Source organism: Dromaius novaehollandiae, chromosome 2 (assembly GCF_036370855.1).
Source record: "Dromaius novaehollandiae isolate bDroNov1 chromosome 2, bDroNov1.hap1, whole genome shotgun sequence".
NCBI classification, from domain to species: Eukaryota; Metazoa; Chordata; class Aves; order Casuariiformes; family Dromaiidae; genus Dromaius; species Dromaius novaehollandiae.
The window spans coordinates 7,851,285-7,870,161 of NC_088099.1; the positions used below are offsets into that span (position 1 = coordinate 7,851,285).

Here is an 18,877-nt window from a genome sequence, read left to right on the forward strand (position 1 = left end):
GCGACACAATATTTCTCTAGAAAATAGCTAAATGAGAAAGGTCCCAGAGATATTAAGCTATTTCATTAACAACTACACAGGATGAAGTTAGGTAAAATGTGTTACCAAATTCAGCATAGGAGATTACTAGCAAAAAAAAAAAGAAAAAAAAAAAAGAAAAAAAAAAAAGAAAAAAAAAAAAAAGACTGAAACAGCAAAGAAACCCTCGAGGCAGACATCGAAATAAAGTGTTCCCACGTAACAACATCACACTTGCTGTTAATGCAGCAAAAAGCAGCAGCAGCGAGCTATCTGGGGAGTCGATAAGAGAGAGAAGTGAGTTCACACAGATTAACTCCACCTTGGGCCAAGGTAAATAGGTTCTAACTGCTCTTCATTAAAAAAGAGGAAAGTACACTCAAACCGCCTGAAATAGGGAGCTTTCAGCCCCGACATCTTTCCACTGGAAAAGCTGTCACACTTTGTAAGAAAAGGTTAACGGTCGCTGTCAGCTTAAGTACCAAGCCTTTCACAAGAGCAAGCTGCCCAAGCTGTGTCAGTACACTAAGCTAACAGCTAATGGGGGGGGAAATTTTCCAAATAGTAATCATGCAACACAACCTCTCAAGGGAGTTTATGAACTCTGTAATTGATAACTTGGAAAAGAATCATGCCCACAGTAGAAAGACTTAGAATGCCAAGTACAAGACTACAGGCAATCCCTAAATTCACAGTACTACTTCTCTTTCTCAGACACAGTAGCAGCAAAGAACACCACCTAGCACAAGGTACAGATGGTCAAGATGGCAAAACTGAGGGAAGATTTTAGATACAGCAATGATGCTTCAAGACAGAGAACTCCAAAGATATATTAAGCAATAAACTGAGCTTGTGGAGAATCCTAATGGAGAAAAAAAAAAATCTCAGAGGATCAGATCTTGTCCTTATTTTTTCTGATTTCTAGAGTGATTTGTCTCCAAGAATCTCAAGAATCTTTTATTAGATGCCATCTTGCCTGGCTTCAGAAGTATAGCTTTTGGAAAAACTGAGGGCAGCTGGACAGGCGTGGCTACTGAGCTAACTCAGAGTTAAAACTGCTGTAAGAGCCAACAGGTTCAGCTTGGGAACTAGGATACAAAGCATTTAAAGTAACAGATCTCTGATATTTAGTACGAGAATACTTGAACCTGTCCCCCTATGTCATCCTCCTTGATCTCAGATTAGGGGATACTCCTGTTGCTCTTATGCAAGAAGTGTTACACAGTGACCTTTTAAGTATAACAACAATGCCAGAAGTGCTTAATGTTAATACTTGTCTCTTATTTAAGCGAGATTGTTACAAGGTGAACTACTTCATTCTTATTTGCTAAAATTGCTTGCAAGCACAAACATACACACATCCACTCACACTTCCCTTTAGTTTCTGTGGTTTACCAATTTCAGTTGCCCAAAGTACTGCTTGGTGGTCAGCCAAGGCACTGGGGTGTGACACCAGGCTTCTTCTCTAGCACATTTAGATGCTTCAATGATGTTCATGCAGAGTATAGCCACAAGGACCTTTCTTTCAGAAATTATATATATTAGTCTGTAGTCTTTGAAAATTTCTACCATGTCATATCTTTCAACCTCCAACATGCATTGCTCATTCTCAACCCCATCAACAGCGTTGCTCTTCTGCGAGGCCAGTCATCTGCTGTAGCTCCTTCTCTGATCTTAAGTTGAGGGTTGGACTGGCCTGACCTTCATGAAACCATTGTTCTTTAGCCAGATCCCGTAGACTGTTGCTGTTAACACCATGTACAAACATTCTTTATACAAAGCACTTTCATTCCTATTAACTGTGTAGTGGGCCTAACAAGCATAATGAACCACTAAGGATAGCATTTATCTGCCCAAATTTAGAGCTTGCTCTGATGTATATGCCAACCTTGCAAGTTCACCCCATCTTCTCTTTATAGCCAACAGGGGGAATTAGTCATTTCTGCAGCATGACTCACTAGCCTTCGAGTGAGATAAATTCTGTCCCACAAATGTCAGGCTCTTCCCATTGACGACAAGATGTGTACACTCCGGTATCTACAATCAGTTGAGCAATCCCACCCTACGTGACTACTTGTCTCCTCCAACATTCTGCCTCTTAGGGTAAAGGGCCATATTAGAGCAAAGAACACAGCAAATAAAACCATGCACTATATTATATGTCACCTCAACAATAGGTGCTACTGCACTTCAGCAAGCAGAACGTAAACAAGCTTTTTCTACTACAAGAAACTCATTCCACCAATTCAACCCAAAGACTATGTGGCTTTGAATAGTCATTTGAGAATGGTTAAGCTTGCATTAAGCAGGCCTTAGGCTGGTGCAGGTTGACATATCCTAAGGATTTCATAGACACTGTTCTGATGATTCAAAGACTGATGAGTGGCTGAAACATTCATGACATTTACAGAAGCAAGTGCTTCTGAAATCTTTACTTTACTTTTTTCAAATATCTTCACCTTTTTATTGTACTATTTGTGAATATGCTGAATAGAGCAAGAGAGTAATTTAGCTTGTCAGGATCTCCAGAGGTCATCTGCTTCTACAGACCATCCAAATGTTCCCATTCTCATCTCTAAGGAGGACTTAGCCTCCTCCAATAAGACTGTCACTACCAAGAAAGATTGTGTTAGACCCATACATAGGAAGTCGCATCTTTCAGGCAGTAAAATATCTGGAAAACATTCTCATCTCTTCTGGTTAGCAAGCTCCAGAATAGCTTAATTAGGCAGCAGCGACAAGAGATGAGGATACCGGATGAAAGATTTTCACCAGGCTACATGATAGCTCTTCCTCACTGAGCGGAAACACTGAAAGAAACACTGGTCATTATGATACATTGGACCAGTAATCTCACTGGCTTAAGACTGTCCTTGTGGAAATGCTCTCTCAGAGAAACATCTGTGAATGAGGGAAGCCTCTCACAGAAAGACTGAGGATGAGCTTGTTTCAAAAAAAAATAAACAAATAAAAATGCACACATCAAACAAGCACACGCACACTTTTATATATTTTACAAAACACCATGTTATATAAACCATAACCTACAAAAGCTTTTTCTTATCTGAAAAATACTCTTCAGCAATGACTGGAGAGGCTCACGCTGGCCTTCCCCCTTATTCACTCTTACTGAAGTCAGTGGACACCAAGTAATGCAAAAAGGTCATATGGAGAAAGCGAAACACCCAATTTTCATTGGAAAGGTCATTTGTGATGCAGTATTTGAGAACACAGAAAAAGACAATACTACGTTACAAATAGTATAACTTCACCACAGAAAGCTCTTCGGCAACCCTCCTCTTTCACACTGTCAGCATCATCTTCCAAAGGGTTTATTTTCACAGTATGAAAATTTTCTGTAAGCTAACTTGAAATGCTGGATTCCTTGATCCATCTCCAAATACTGCGATTAACACCTTCCTAGCTCATCTTGCTCTTGGAGTAAATGTTCTCCAGATATCCCACACACTTACACTTTGAAGCAATGCACACCCAGATGGCAATGGCATTTAAACACCTTCGACTGAGGAGGAGGTAATGCTGCCCAAGCTCAGAAAATGTGAAGAAATTGGGGGAGGGGGAGGTGCGGGGAGTAAATAAGTTTTCCAGAGAACTTCTGCCTCAGTTTCCCAAGCTGTCAGGAGGAAAATGGCACAGGCTTGTCCTAACTTGTAATCTAGTGGTAATACCTATGGTTAGAAGAGTTAAAAATTATCACAGAAACTGTTCCTTTTTAAAAAAAGAAGAAAGAAAAAAAAAAGACTTAATGATTGCTTCATCTCTATCTTTCCCAGGAAGTGGCCAACAAAATACCAGGAAGGATATTAAACATTAGCTTGCAATTCCAATTTTTCTTCAAATAAATCTGCAATTGTCCAAGCCATATATCTTTTTAAGTTACAGCAAATTACAGTTCTGTAGAGGAGCTATTTTAAGAAGTTACTAGAAAAATTGTTTTACTGTACATGTATATCATCCAGTATTTTTATAAATTGGCTTGCCTGGAAAGACTAAACCTGCATACAAGATTAATTATAGAAGTGCAAGGACTGTTGCATTCAAATTTATTCTCCACATTATTTTTCTTTAGTCTATGGATTTAGCGGAAGTATTCCTTCCTTGGTATGATTACCCCTTCTAATAAAGGGTCTACTTGAGGACTCAGCAATAAAGACTTACACCTAAGGTTAAGACCAAGTAGGTTTTGAAAAGAACTTCCTACTCTACCTCTGTCACACCCTCAACTAAAGTAGAATTAGACAAACCCACTATCAGCTTAAAGGGGATGTTTGTTTTCATATCTTAAAAACCTTAGCTCGCAAACACACGAGTGGTTCTTCTAGCTCATGTTGAATTTTAGAAAGCTGAGATGAAACCATATCAAAATTTATTTTTCTCCTCCATTCACAGGACATGGAAAGGGAACACTCCAGACAGATATACTATGGGGCATACAGCACTTCATAAAATTTAGGAGCTGATGGAGTAATACCCTTCATCAGACCCAAGCCAAACCCCAGAAAAGAGGTATGATCTTAAGCCTAAGTTACAGTATGCAAGCACACATCCTGCATTTCTCCCCAGACACTTTATATTCTCATGCAGAAATCCCCCACCAGCACCAAAGGGACTCAATCCAACAGAAGACACCAAATTGAGGTTTTAATCTATTCAGATACTCTATTGAGCTTGACATGCTCATGCTGAAGCTGACAATTAAGGACTCTCCTCCATCTAATGCCACAGATGTGCTGATCTCAGAGACCTCCTCCTTGTAGCTGCTGCTCCATGATTACAACCAACTCTGCTATTCTCTCATCTCAATGAGAGAGACTGATGACATTTACTTCCTCCTCATGTTTGAGGGGAGCCTTCTAGTTCTTAGTATGCAATAATGTCAAAAAATAGCACCGGTCTGTTTTCTAGGAAATCAATCACTTCAAGCCAGAATTCTTGCTGCTAGATTCCATGCTACAGTGGATTAAGAAATGAAATAAGCCTCACAGCCAGAGCCATTGGGATCAACTGCACCAGAAAGATTACAGAAGTTCTTTCAGACTGAGATCTTACCTACCAACCAAGAAAAAAAGGGGGTGGAAAAATAATATGCAACTCTCAGCCCAGTACAAACCTCATCTACACACCACGTAGAAACAGAAATTTCTGCCTAATTGGTACAAAGGACCTCACAGTATTTTCCCCAGAGAACCAGGAATGAATGCTTCTTACTGGATTTCAGAGCTGCAGGAATTAAGCTCCTATGCTTACTGCCTACCAGACAAACAGGAGCAGCTTGGGGGCCAGGGGGAAGTCTTCCAGTATTATACTACTGATTCTGGCCTTATCTAAATAAAGGCATCTTTTATGTGGCCTGCTCAAACTGTCTCAGCCCACATGCCAGTAGAAGCCAAATTATATTGTTCTCTTACAATTCTGTGGGATGCGTAAGCAAGGAGAGGTGCTTACACTCCTCAGAAATGTACACAGTATATTAGTTTAAATTTAGCAGCTTTGAAGAGGAAAAACCTCAAAGCCAATTAAGGAACAGACAGTCAATCCTTTCGTAAAGCTATGAGAACTCTGCTGCAAGGGCAGACCCATAGTCTGCTATGTGTTTCTGGAAGGAAGGGATTCTGGAGTATTCTTCCTGGAAACCTGGTCTATCTTATTACCTTGGAGAGAGGCAACACCCCAGTCAAGAATGACCTGGAGGGAACAAGAATAATAAATCCAATTACTGAATAGAATCAGTACAAGGAGGAGGAACACAAATGCTCTTTCACTTCTCCAATGTGGAATCCATTGCATGCTCTGCAGAAACTATATTTATTTCCAGTTTGTTAAACCCTCATAAAATTTCTAGAAGATTATACCAAATATTTTTCTAGTTATGCCATAGAAAAATAAGTATTTTAGCTCTTACTAGTGTGTGATAACTACTGGCAAAAGCCAACTTCAGTGATGGTAACATCTGGTCCATTACCAACTAGATCATTTAATTAAACAGAAAGGCTAAATTATCTAACCTTCATGTCTTTTAATTGTCCAAGAATTCTTCACATACAGGAAGAGAATCTTTAGGATTCTGAAAGCTTGTTTTCATGACTGTTTCTATATAAACATGATTTTTATTAGTTTATAAAGAAGTGCTGAGCAAATACTTTAAAAATGGCTTCCAGATCATCTTGAGCAAAAGCCATGTCTGTGTTAGTATTAAAGCATAGATTTACTTTTAATAGGTGAGATGTTGTTTAATCAGAACAGAAGGCTAGGTAGAGCTTTTCACACCACAGAGGCTTTTAGGAACTTCACAATACCCAGCAACTGCTTGACAGACAATTTTTTCTTTGTGAGCTGCAACATGCCATTGCAACTTGCTTGGTTTCCCCACCATCCATAGAATCAAACTGCCAAACTTCACAGGATGGCTTATAACATAACATCTAATTGTCTCTTGACTCCAATCCTTCATGCTCAGATCGCACTTTTAAAGTTTCCCTAACGTGCATTAAGCAAAGATAGCATCTTCTCTGGAAAAAGAGAAACACTGGAGCTTGTCACATATGAGGAGGCTGCACTGCACGAGAGTTCAATATTTACCAGAGTCTATTACTTACAGGTTATATCTGTATTATAAACTGAAAAGGGGGAGAACGAAAAGTCTACCAACTGCAAGACTGTTAAATCATTAGCACCGACCCAGCGACTACTCTCTCAGATAATACCTGACCATTGCGCAGGGCTCTGCGCAGGCTAGGGACCATTCCAGGTAGGCAGGGCAGATGCAAACCCTCTGTTTGGAGGGAAATAAAAACTAAGCTGTACAAAGGCAAATCAAGCTGTGCCAGCTGGCCTCAGGCAGGTAAATGGACCTTGGCTTAGTACATTTTATTTATTTAGTACAGATGTTGCCCAAGTCCATACCAAGTGGCACATTCTCCAGCTGAACACAGCACCCTTATCCCTTAGCATATGATCTGATGCGTAATTGAAAAAGCACAAGATATACCACTGCTTTCACAATAGCATAACATAGGTGCCAGCTGCATAGGTGTATTCTCAATGTCTAAGTCCAGACTGGTGTGCTAGCACTAGGAAGTGAGGTGTTTGGTAGGTGCTGGAATCAAGAGGCCCTCAGACCTTCCAACTAACAAATAAGCAGGACTGAAGAGACTGTTGGTCCATTCCTGCTCTTTATTAGCTACCACTGCTGCTACTTAAGACCTCCTTTCTGTTTGCAGCGTAATGCCACCTTACCATCTTCTCTCTTATTCAGTGTTAAAATAAAATTCCTTACAAATCTTCACATTAAATCCCTCCAAGATATTAGGACTAAATATTTGTTTTTAAGAATTGATATTGCTTTAGTGGTATGACTCAGATCCCATTATATAAACAACATCTTCAGCCTTCTTACAGTTAACAATAGTTTTAGAAGACCTTCCATAACATCTCATAAATACTATCCAAGATAGCAACAGGCTTGATGTGTGTTGTGATTTCTGACCAGTAGAGGGAGGCAGAATACTGTAGACAAATCCAAAGGCAGACACTTTCAAAGGACCGCCGCATTAAAACACAATGCGGCTCCGATTTTTCTCTTCTTCCATCAATTACTACTAGCTTACGCTAAGGGATGCAAAAAACATGAGCCCTTATCATATATTCTGTTTTGAATCTTGAACTACTAAAACCTGAATTCAGTTAGAAATAAAGTCTCTGAAGAACTGTATCAAGATGTCAAGGTACTTTTTTTTTTTTTTAATAAGGAGAAACACTAATTTGGGTATGAGTGAAACAGATCCACGAATGACACCAAACATCTGCAAAACGCACTGACTCAAAAAGGATTCATGGACACTGAATGCTTCATAAGACTGTACTACGTTACCCAAAGAGGAATCAATGTGGGGTCCTGAGGCACTAAACAATAAGTTGTTTATATATTAAAAATTGTAATACAAACACCTTATAAGGCTTTGTTTGACTACTCCTATGATGTGCTTTATCCTCCATCCCTTCGTTTGCAAAAAAAAAACTCCAAAACTCTTCAGTTTTTAAGTTTCAGACATATATATATGTGCATCAGCTTTACAATCAGAATGAAGAAATTTAGTATGTGTTGAAGATACTATAGCTGGAACATTAATACAAGGTGAGAGGTAAGGAACTGCACAGGAAAATACTGTCGGAGAAGTATTTAGAAGACCTGCTAGCAGTGTACCCAAGGATCTGTGTTCACATCAACCTGCTTACAGTTTTCTTAAATAATGTGTAGTTCACTAGTTTTGTGAAACTTGCAGCAAAGCTGGATGACAATGCCGATGCTGGAAGAGGACTATTATTTTACAAGAAAGCTATGACTTCATAAATTAGAGAATGATGAAACTGGGATGAAATTTAATGGTATGAAGCACAAAAGTATTCAGTTTGGAAGAAGTGCTGTTTACCAGCAATCCAAGCTGAAGATGCAGTTCACATATGCCATATACCAGAGTATGAATGAATAACTACAGACCACCCCTCTACCATTCCCCTCCTCCACTTCGAAATACCTGAAAAGCAGCAAGCTGAGATTATGCTCCCATGAATACAGGCCAAAGCATCCCCTTTGTTCTTCTCCATTTACAATCCAAGACCCTCATTAGGAATCCCAAATAAGACATGGATTTGGGTGGGGTATTGGTGAAAGTTTTATTATCAATGACTAACCTGTTTTGCTTTATGGTGATGACTAACAAATTTCACTCACTCACACTCTGCTTCTCCAAGTATTATACCACATTGGCTCACCAACTGGAGATGAAACTCCAGCTTCCTGGTATGAATAGTGTTATCTCAACACAGCTGCAGTAAAGAAAGCTGGTATCTAGCATGACTTTATGCAATTCATCAACAGACCTGGGGAATCCAAAAGGAATAGGTGACCTGCCCTGATTAATTGGTTCATGAAGCAAAGAGGAAGACTTGTCTTTCCAACTGCAACAGTGACCAAGATCAAGCCGTTGACCTAGGTGATCACTGACAGCTCAGAAGTCAACTAATTGTAGGTCATGCCAACAGCAAGTTAAACATACCAATTCCCAAAAGATTATCTCATAGTGCAAGAATAAGTATCCTCTGGAATTAAAAAAAGGAAGCCAAGTCTTTTTAAAGAGCTGAGAGGCTGTCAATTAACATTACCACCCCAAACTTGACTTTTCAGGTGAAAGGGTCTGGATTCTTTAGCCCAGAACTAACAGTCATTCTCTCTTTTGGCCAGAACGAAGGAAAAGCTGTAGAACCCTTTCCCTCTGAGACGGTGAAAGAAAGTCAACAGGATTAACCTCCCACGGAATACAGATCCTAAGAGACAGAGAGAGCAGTCTCTGAAAAGGAACATGGCAAAAGAATGGGGTGAAGCATTCATTATGTCTAAATGTAACAGATGTTCTTCACTGATAGCTTGAGTGCTTAGATAATCACTGAGTCCATGCAACTGGTTCAGTGCAAGAACAGACGCAGCTGGAAGACTGTATCAAAACAGTCAAGAGGTGGAAGAGGCATGGAAAATTGATACTGTGAATATTTAAACTCTGTGCCTATGTGCTCAAAAGCTCTTCCTCCAAGACTCTCTCCTCCATCCCTAACCACAGATCAGATGTATTTTCACCACAAAATCCAACACCCAGTAAAGAACCCTTGGGAAGACGAAGGGAAAAAAAGTGACTGTTAAAATGATACTTAAGGTACTTTAAGTACCAAGGTACTTAAAAATGAAAAGATTCCAGTAAAAGTTTGCCTTGCTGAATAAAGGAGGAATAGGTCACCAGTGTCTCATGTCATATAAACTGCTATGTTCAGTGCTGCCCTCTTGGCTATCAGCTCAGGCTGGTATCAGCACCTGGCTATCAGCACCAGGAAGCCTTTTGGCACATGGGCAGGCTCCTATCCAGAGCCCTGTCTAAATTTTAATATAATTCTAGTACCAAATATAAATAGACATATTGCTCTACTAATTAAGTATCTGTTCGTACTCACATCAAAAGTTCCTGCCCCCTCAGGCAATGATCAACTCAAGAAGGATGAGTGCACCCCCAGGATGAGTGACTATATAAATTGACTAGAACACGTGCAATGCTGCCACACTACTTTTCCTTGTTGCATAGTGTAGGTTTTGCATCTTTGAGATTGTTGTACAGATAATCCTACATTGTAAAGGATTATCTGATACACAGGATAGTTCTGTGAACACTTTGGGACTAAATATCTATTATGTGGTTGTCTCTGACTGTGGGAGACTGAAATCCAACTGAGCAGTACATTCCAGCCAATATTACTTCACTGGGTTTAGTCAAGTCAAAATCGGAGCATCTCTGAACAAAAGAAACCTCCCACCAATTTCAAAATCCAGGAAACAGACAAAGAAAGCCACAACTCTCTACCACAACTCCACTCTGCTTCTACAGTGGGCAGCTAGTGCTTTCCTTTGGCAAATAAATTCTTCATGCAGAGCCAAGAGTCTAGCAGATGATGATTAAAAGCAAAATGAGAAGCTGAAAACAAAGATTTCCAGGAGAATTTAATAACTTGCAGAATTAAGCCATCCATTCTAGTCCTATATTGCTTTAACAATAGAGAAAGAGGAGGGTGAAAACGTCTGGATATTTCAAAACTGTTACAACAGAGATCTTTTTCAAATGAGCACAGGGTTATATTGACTTCTTCATGGCTATCAAATCTTATTCATCTACATTTATGTAAATTTTTTAGCTAGAGACTCCAACTACAATATAAATTCTATCTTCTTTCTGTTGAGCAAGGAAATCTTCCCCCATGTCCTTCTCTAATAGACCATGAAAGATATAGTTGAAACATTATGGGTTTTTGCAGTCAAAGCACAGTATTACAGGAGAGCTTCAAGAGATCAAATTTCATTTAACACTCAGGAAACATACATATTAGAAGAAAAACAAGTGAACTGCAAAAAAAAAAAAAAAAGACTGAAAGGAGAATACTCACTTGTAACGTAGTGTCGAAAACAACAAGCTTAGAGCTTGTCGGAACAATGTCATAACACTTGTGTGACCTCATGAATCGCACATAAATGTCACTTTCCGATTCTTCAAGTGCTGTAAATAAAAACATTGTTTCTTTAAGGTTATTTTAAATAAAACAATGTAAAAAGCATGCCAAATCAACTAAGCACTATTGCAGAAGGACATCCCTACAGCAAAACTCAAATTCACACTTTCAGATCTGGACAGACAGTTCATAGTTCTGAGTTTTGCATCTCAGATGCATCTTTCCTTTCCAATTACATAGTATAAAGATGAAATGTGCTGTTCTTCCTTAAAAAGAAAGGACTTTAGTACTGGAGATTTATATTAAAAAAAATTCCCATTTTTCCAATGGCAAACTATTGAATAGGCTCATACGCATACTAGATGCCTGAACTCTAGATATACACAACTTAATTTTCAAACTGACTTTTCCCCAAGATCTGGCTCAACTGACTCAAGCTCCTGAAATTAGTATTTCTCCGATCTTGTTTCTGTTCAGTATACTTTTCACTTAGTAATTTTGTATTTTCTTAAGAGGCAGTAGGCCAGTTTGGCAGATTATGCAATCAGTACCATCCTATTAAGGCTACTTAACACACACCATCACAAAACCCAGACTTAGTGATTTATGGAAACAGGATCCACTTGGGCCATTTAGAAAATCCTGGGGCAAGGATCAAACATGCAATGTAGTCTACAGTAGATTAAATTACATTTGGCAGAGTTTAGATGCAGATGCATCTAGTTTTCTGATCATCTCAGGTACTTCCTTTACTTTTAAAAAAGCCCTTTTCCCACTGAAACCCAAGCAGCATGAAATAGCAGTTCCGCAGAAATACAGAAGGGAAAAGAGTCCAATCAGGGAGAAGCAGGAGAGAGGGGGAGGAAAAACAAGTCATTTGCTGGAGTTATGTGGCTATAACGATCAGGACCAGAAGTGAAAACAGCAGGAGCCAAGAACAAAGACACTAGGAAACAACATGAGCAAAGTGACATGGAAAGTACTAGGCAGGCAGACTTGGAAAAGACTGGTGAGAAGCAACCTTGACGAGGTGATACCAAATGGACCCGGTACTTACTTGGCAAGGGCATAAAGAAGAAGAGGTTGAAAAAGGCAGGCTGGGACACAGAACCTCTTATACAGCACCATAACATAGTAAAAGCTTATCATCCTCTAACTCTTGCAATAGCTTAAATGGCTATTGTCTGTATAGGATGAATTTAATTACCATGTGATACGATGAGTTGTAGTGGGGTGGGGGTTTTGTTTTTAAATGCAAGATCTAGAGGGAGGAAGAAAACTAAACATTAAAAACAATACTATGAGAACATCTGGATGACAAAGTAAAAAAATCTGATCATGAGGAAGTTAAGGTTGCCTCCACAACCATAAGGACTCTGATACTGTATAGAGAGACTGTGTTTATTTATTTGAGTCTCTCTTCCCCCCCAGCCAGCACAATACACAGTGAGAACTGGGCTTGAACTGGTAAGTCAATCCCCCAGTAAATAAGACTTGTTACTAATATAATCAGTAACCATGGGAGAGATGTTGCATTGTCATGTTTTTTCCAGAACCACAGAAACTACAGTCTGGTACTACAGCCATGGAACAGCATGAAACTGTCTTTTCTTCCAGCTTTAGTCCCCTGCCTCTTTCCTTACGTACTTTCCAATTTCTGCAACAAGCAAAACAGTGATCCGACTGTTCTGAATCATCTGCAGGGCAAGCCTGTTCTTCGCACTGACAGAAATGGAGGTTCTATGAAGCTTTCGTCATGTATATAGAAATTACCACAAGCATAGGTACCCAGGGAAATTAATGCTCTAATTCTGAATCTGTATTTCCATCTGATTCTGTAGCCCTAATGGTGTTGTTTTATATACAATTAAGTATACTGCATGTAGAAGCAAGTGTTGGAAGACATCAAGCAGTTGATAAAAACAACTGTTTTGTAGTGTAAAAATATTTTTCCAGTTAAACCCTTAGCAGAGCACATCATTGTTCTCTACAGTTTTGCTGACTTACTAACAATTATGCAAGTTAATACATTACAATAGCAAATGCAGTAACCGAAAAGCAGGACGTGTTTCTCAGTTTACTCAGGTAATGCTGTCAGTGGCAGCAACGGTAGGGAACTCTGTATATTGACCACCACAAAGAACATGTGCCTACAGACCCTTCTCTCATTCATGACACGTTCCCACCACCAAACACATACCTTCCACTGAACCTCAACAACCCTCACCTACTTAAGGGCACCTAACTATCCCACTCTACATTCATTGTTTTCCAACTTGGAAATCAGAATTGGTTAAATTCCTTTAGACACCACACAGCAAAAGCTCTGCAGATGGATACTGGAAAGTTACAACGGGAAATGCTGAGAGGCATGAGATAGATATCCACGAGCACTGTGTTTAACACCCATATAATAGCTATGAAACTCTAAACAGGATCTGAACAAGGATCCAACTGTCCAGCTGGAACTGAGGTTTGTTTATACAGAAGATCCTTATACTTCAAACATGTATAATACACTGATTTATTAGCTACCAACTAAATATGTAAAACATAAGCAATGCTGATCTCCCTCACATGTTTTAAATGGCTTTCAAATGTCTATTGGAAAGGATATTTGAGACCTACACACCTTTAACCACTTGGCATTACTAGACACAAATGCCTTAACCGAATTCTTTGCACAGATATTCTATGCATTGTCAGTCCATATAACTGTTTAAAGAGCAAAAATCTCTCGAGTTGAAGACTCTTACTATATCTCACGGGTCTGCTCACCTTTCCCACATAGCGTTACTGGGCAGGGCACAGTCGTCTTTACAGTCCCTCTCACCTTCACAAGAGGACAAACTTATTGCTTTTAATTATATCCAGCCATGGCTGCCTTGCAAACAGAAGCATCCTAATGTAGGTCAGGGTAATTATATTTGATTATTTGCATTTTATTATCTATTTATTTTCTAGCTCTAGTTTTGTTTTTGCTATAACACCCTGCCCTTTTTGGCAGTTTTCTATAAGCTTACGGCTTTTCAGCTCTGTATCACTTATCAAGGCTTCATTAGTTTCTCTGTATACAGAGATTCTTGGTAAACTGTAACAGATTTTTCTGCGTAAAACCCAGCAGTTATTCTAGTGTTCTACATGCTAGAGCCTTAAGCTAAGTTATTGAAGGAAAACCAAGAAAACTACCTCAAAATTCCTTCCTAGCACTCTTCTTCAGTCTTGAACTTAAAGAGTTATTCTTCTTTCTGTTCCATGTTTCTACAAGGCCAGGAAGAGAAACCTGCACCCAACAGTATGGTTCCATCTCACTTGCACACAAGATCTGTTTCATACTAGGGTCAGAGAACCTGACTCAAGTCTCTTGGTTCAATACTCAAAGTGTTCCTGGCCTGCAAAATGGCCTTGAGAGGCTCCCAGTAAGTGCTAGCCAAGCCTGTTGCAACAGAAGATGACTATATTAGAATATCTACATAAAATGCTTGCAACCAGTGGCTTGCAAAGATCTTACGCTTAAACCTCAGCAGTTTGACGGCAATCCCCATGCTACTTAGAAAGCCAGCTTCAGTAGATTATCTTGCTTCAGTTGAGCTAAATGTTCAAGCAGAGCCTTGCTTCTTCTGTGAACTGGAAGTGCAGATGAGATCAAAGGGAAATGTGGCTCTGAGCTTCCAGCTATTTTGGCTCTGGGACAAACTTCTTACTCAGCTACTTCCAAAGAATAGTGGGAAGTCATGCAGGTTGGATAAAAGTCTGAGCCACCCTCCTTGGTTGCCTCTGTGGCTATAGTGCATAAACAGCTTGTTCTTATGCAGATGAAGCAAGCAGAGACACACCTGCTATTAGGTATTTCATAGCTACTCTTTGCATGAGCAAAACAGATTACCTGGGGATCTGTTACAACGGCTTCTCAAATTCACTAGAGGCCACTCAGCTGAGCCTGAAATATCTATTTTGTGGAAGATCAGGACCATCACCACAAGAAGGTCCTGATGCCTGGAGCTAGAAAATAAAAATCTTTTATTTCTTGCAAAGCTAGCTTGTCCACCTTCAGTGGATTGCCTTCCCTTAAAGGCTTGCTGGTGAAGTTTCTTCAAGCAAGCGTTAAGGTTTACTGCAAGTAATCCTGTGACTAAGCAGGCAGAATTCTCATCTAAATCGCGTATATTGGTTCATGAGAATTACTCTAGAGCATTCAACTGGCAAATTTCTGCTGCAATCAATTGTGGAGGCTAGGAAACCTCAGCTAAAGCGTGGAGCTCCATCCTACCACCACCATGAATCTTGTCCTCTGTCCTAGCACATGATCTGGAAGCTAGTTAGCTCAAGATAAAGACGGATTTGCAGCAGGACGCATCTGAATCTAGAGTAAGGATGAGGGGAGGAGAATAGTACACCAATAAATAGTTGAGTGGATATTTCCATATGGATTTTCATTCATGAAAGCACATTTCTTGAAAATTCATCTGAAACTTATTTTGCAAGTGGATGTTTTCCCTGTATGTTTTCCCCCAGGCACAGGTGAAGCTGAAGAACTCCAGATCCCCAGTGCTTTCTCCCACAATTTTTGACTGAAAGAGCACAAAGAGAAGTCACCAGAAAGGTTGCAAGACTGTGCAAGGTTCAAGCACCTGAAGTTGAGAACTCCCTCATACAGTGCCTTTTGTAGGGTAAGGTCTCTCTCTGACTGTATCATCATTTTATTTATTTCTGCTGGTAGAGATACTTCAAAGACTGCAAGACCTAACTGTTTGGGGAGCAGGGCAGGGGGAGGGCACAAAAAACCCACACAAATCTCATGCACACCAAATGCCTCTTACTCCCTTCCTCTCCTCCACCTTCCCCTGCAAAATCAGACATGCTTTAACTTTTCATTTCAGGGAATAAACATTACTTAGAAAAAAAAAAATCACAGCTCTTTTTCCACAGCAGAAGTATTCAGCAATACTGAATCAGAGACTGGGATAAGTACAATTATCTGTTTAAAAGTTAAGGTGGAACTAGTGTCTTAATACTCCCCATAAAAGCCCAGGAAACTTCAGTGGCATTATTGAAATGAAGCCATTCCCCAGAGATCTGCAGAACAGCTCCCTGCAATTCCAACTTTTCCCCTAACAATTTCAAGGCCTTCCAAAAAAACAAAACAAAACCAAAACGAACAAAAAAGCCTGTTACTGAAAACTACAGACTGTCTTTCTGTGCTATATTCATTTGGGCCAGCCCAGTGATAAAATCCTGGTCCACAAGCGATTCCTAGTTTCAACAACATCACAAAATATAACAGAAGAGGTTATTATTTTGTATTTTAAAGTTAGAGCTATATTATGCTTTTCGTCTTTCTGAACTGGTATCCAGCAGCATTTCAAGTTTAGGCTGTGTTTCCAGGCGTGTTTGAAAGAAAGACTTTGTTCCCCACACTGTTTCCCCTTGTCTGATTTAAGAGTTAAAATAACCACAGACTACAATCATGTCACGGCAGCTGCAGAACACTCTCCATAACACTCCTGCTCCTCATGATTAGATTGAGAATTGGTAGCTTTAGTAATTTTCTGAACATTTGAAGACCACAAAAAAATTCTTCTTACAGACCTGAAGGACTGTTTGCATAAAAAACATTTCTGAGTTTACTATCAAATTGACTGTCAAATTTGAAACACACTTAAAGCAGCTTGTAGCAGTGTGTCAAAAACGTACTCAGCTAACTATCCAGCTAGATGAACAACTGAGAGGAAGATAAAACTCAGTGGAAAAAGCATTTTAATGTGTATATATGTGGTTTCTATCAGAATTAGGCTGGGAAACTGTAAAACTAAAGGCTTAGAGCTTCCTTACAGCAACAGGAGCTAAGCATTCCCAACACTAGACTCTTCCTCAACTTGAATACCATTAGCACAGCTATCTCCATTTGGCCAGCTCAACTGCCAGATTAAAAAAAAAAAGGGGGGGGGGGGTAAAAAACACACTCTACGTGGTATTCACATGTACTAAATAACCTATTTACTAGCAAACACATTTTCTTTTCAGTTACTGCCCACATATGCATCTGCAGTTTAGATTATTCCAAGTCCTACTCCCAGAAAAATCAAAACTTCAAGTAGTATGCTGTATCACGTTTTGCATGCTAGAGAACTGACATTTTACAGTTAGGGACACAAAAGAGTTTTTCATTCCAGTGTTTACTACAGACCTGATGCAACAACAATACATTAGAAAAGATTTATCAGTATAATTATGCTGACAAACTTTACTAAAAACACTCTATGCTATTATTGCTCATATCATTTAATCAGTTAGCATAATTAAGTCTTTTATTAACTAGAAATAATAACAAAATGAACTCAGGCAAATATATATCTTCACAGTGAAGACAGCACTTCGAGAGCTGTTAATGTATATCTGGCTTTAGCTGTCATTTAACAGAGATTTTTTCACATCCCTAGCCAACACTCCTTTGCCAGCAAAGGCAGAATAACGTTAACTTTTCACAGGGCACGTCAAAAGCTGCAGTTCCACAGCAGCATAAGCAGCAGCACAGCGTAGTAGCAGCAGCTACTGTTCCCCTTCCACCCGCCATATGGTCCCAGTCCCTTCCTCATACTCAATCTAGATTTACAAAGAATGGTTTGACAAGTTGGCTGAAAAAGCTGAATTTGTCACAAATTATTCGTTTCTGGGTAGTGCCAGCTTTAGGGCTATTAGGCTCCCACATCTAGCCCTGCGGCGAGCAGATTAGCTTGCAGTGCAAAGGAAGGGCAGGAACACACGGCACAGGGACACCACCCTTGCTGTGGCAGCTAGCCATCAGATCAGCGTAGCTCCATCAAACTGTACCAGAAGACAGCAGGGTGACTAATCACATAAACAAGGCAGCATGAGTTACCTTCCTTCCCTATTGCTATCGATATCTTTAACCTATTGTATATTCTGCCAAGGGATATGTCACTAACCCTGCTCATTCTTCTGCCTGCACTTTTATCTAAAAATTGTCCCCAAAGCTGGCTATAACATGTCTGACAATATCCAGACTGAATTTACTGGATGAGTTCCTTAAAATCCTTGACAGAGTCTCCTAAAACTTCCAAGAAGCAGGAGATAGTAGCTCTAATGTAAATCGCTAACTCCAATAGATCTAAAAAGACAAACTGAATGGATATAGTCAACCAACTCAGAAGAGCAGCAGTGACACTAAGTAGCAGGAACCACAAGCTATTCCTGAGAGGACAAAGCGTCTCTACAAGGTGACCAACAACCAACAGAAAGTCATTTCCAAGAGAAATAAAGGCGTCTGAATGAGAAAGTGGGAAACATGAATTAAGAAACAAGGTCTGAGACATCCTGGAATGACCCCTGATGTTTGCCCCAATGCCCCACGCTGCTTACCTGGATATACCATAAAGTAAAGGATGATTACAGTGTTCCAAGAACAACATTCAAGGAATCAAGGGTACAGGTAGGCCTTTATCAACATTCCCAGCTGAGGGACAGCCAGGAACAAATACTGAAAATGAATCCAAGACTGTGCCGACGATACCATCGGTAACAGCTTTATTTCAACCAACCTACTATAAGAGAAATATGACTAATTTGCCAACATAATGAGGATTTTTAAAGGTCTGAAAGACACACAGACAAACTAAAATTTACATGTCATATCCAGTAGAAAGCATGGGAACTACAGGACTGGGAGAAATGACTAGGAAACTGCAATTTTTTTTCACAGAATACCACAGTGTGCAGGCATGACTTTCCAGTCTGCTAAGCTGTCTATCTAAGAAGCAGAAGCATAGAAAACAGT

The 18,877-nt window shown here is 39.7% G+C and overlaps 1 protein-coding gene across 4 annotated transcripts in view; it reads right to left on the reverse strand.

The window, feature by feature from the left end:
* Nucleotides 1–18,877, reverse strand: part of PRKAG2 (protein kinase AMP-activated non-catalytic subunit gamma 2) — a 228,254-nt gene that overhangs the window by 21,593 nt on the left and 187,784 nt on the right. For all 4 annotated transcript variants that reach the window (XM_064505725.1, XM_026096918.2, XM_064505724.1 and 1 more), the window contains one exon: nt 11,020–11,129. In XM_064505725.1, the coding sequence (XP_064361795.1) occupies nt 11,020–11,129 (110 nt within the window). The remainder of the gene's footprint in view (nt 1–11,019; nt 11,130–18,877) is intronic.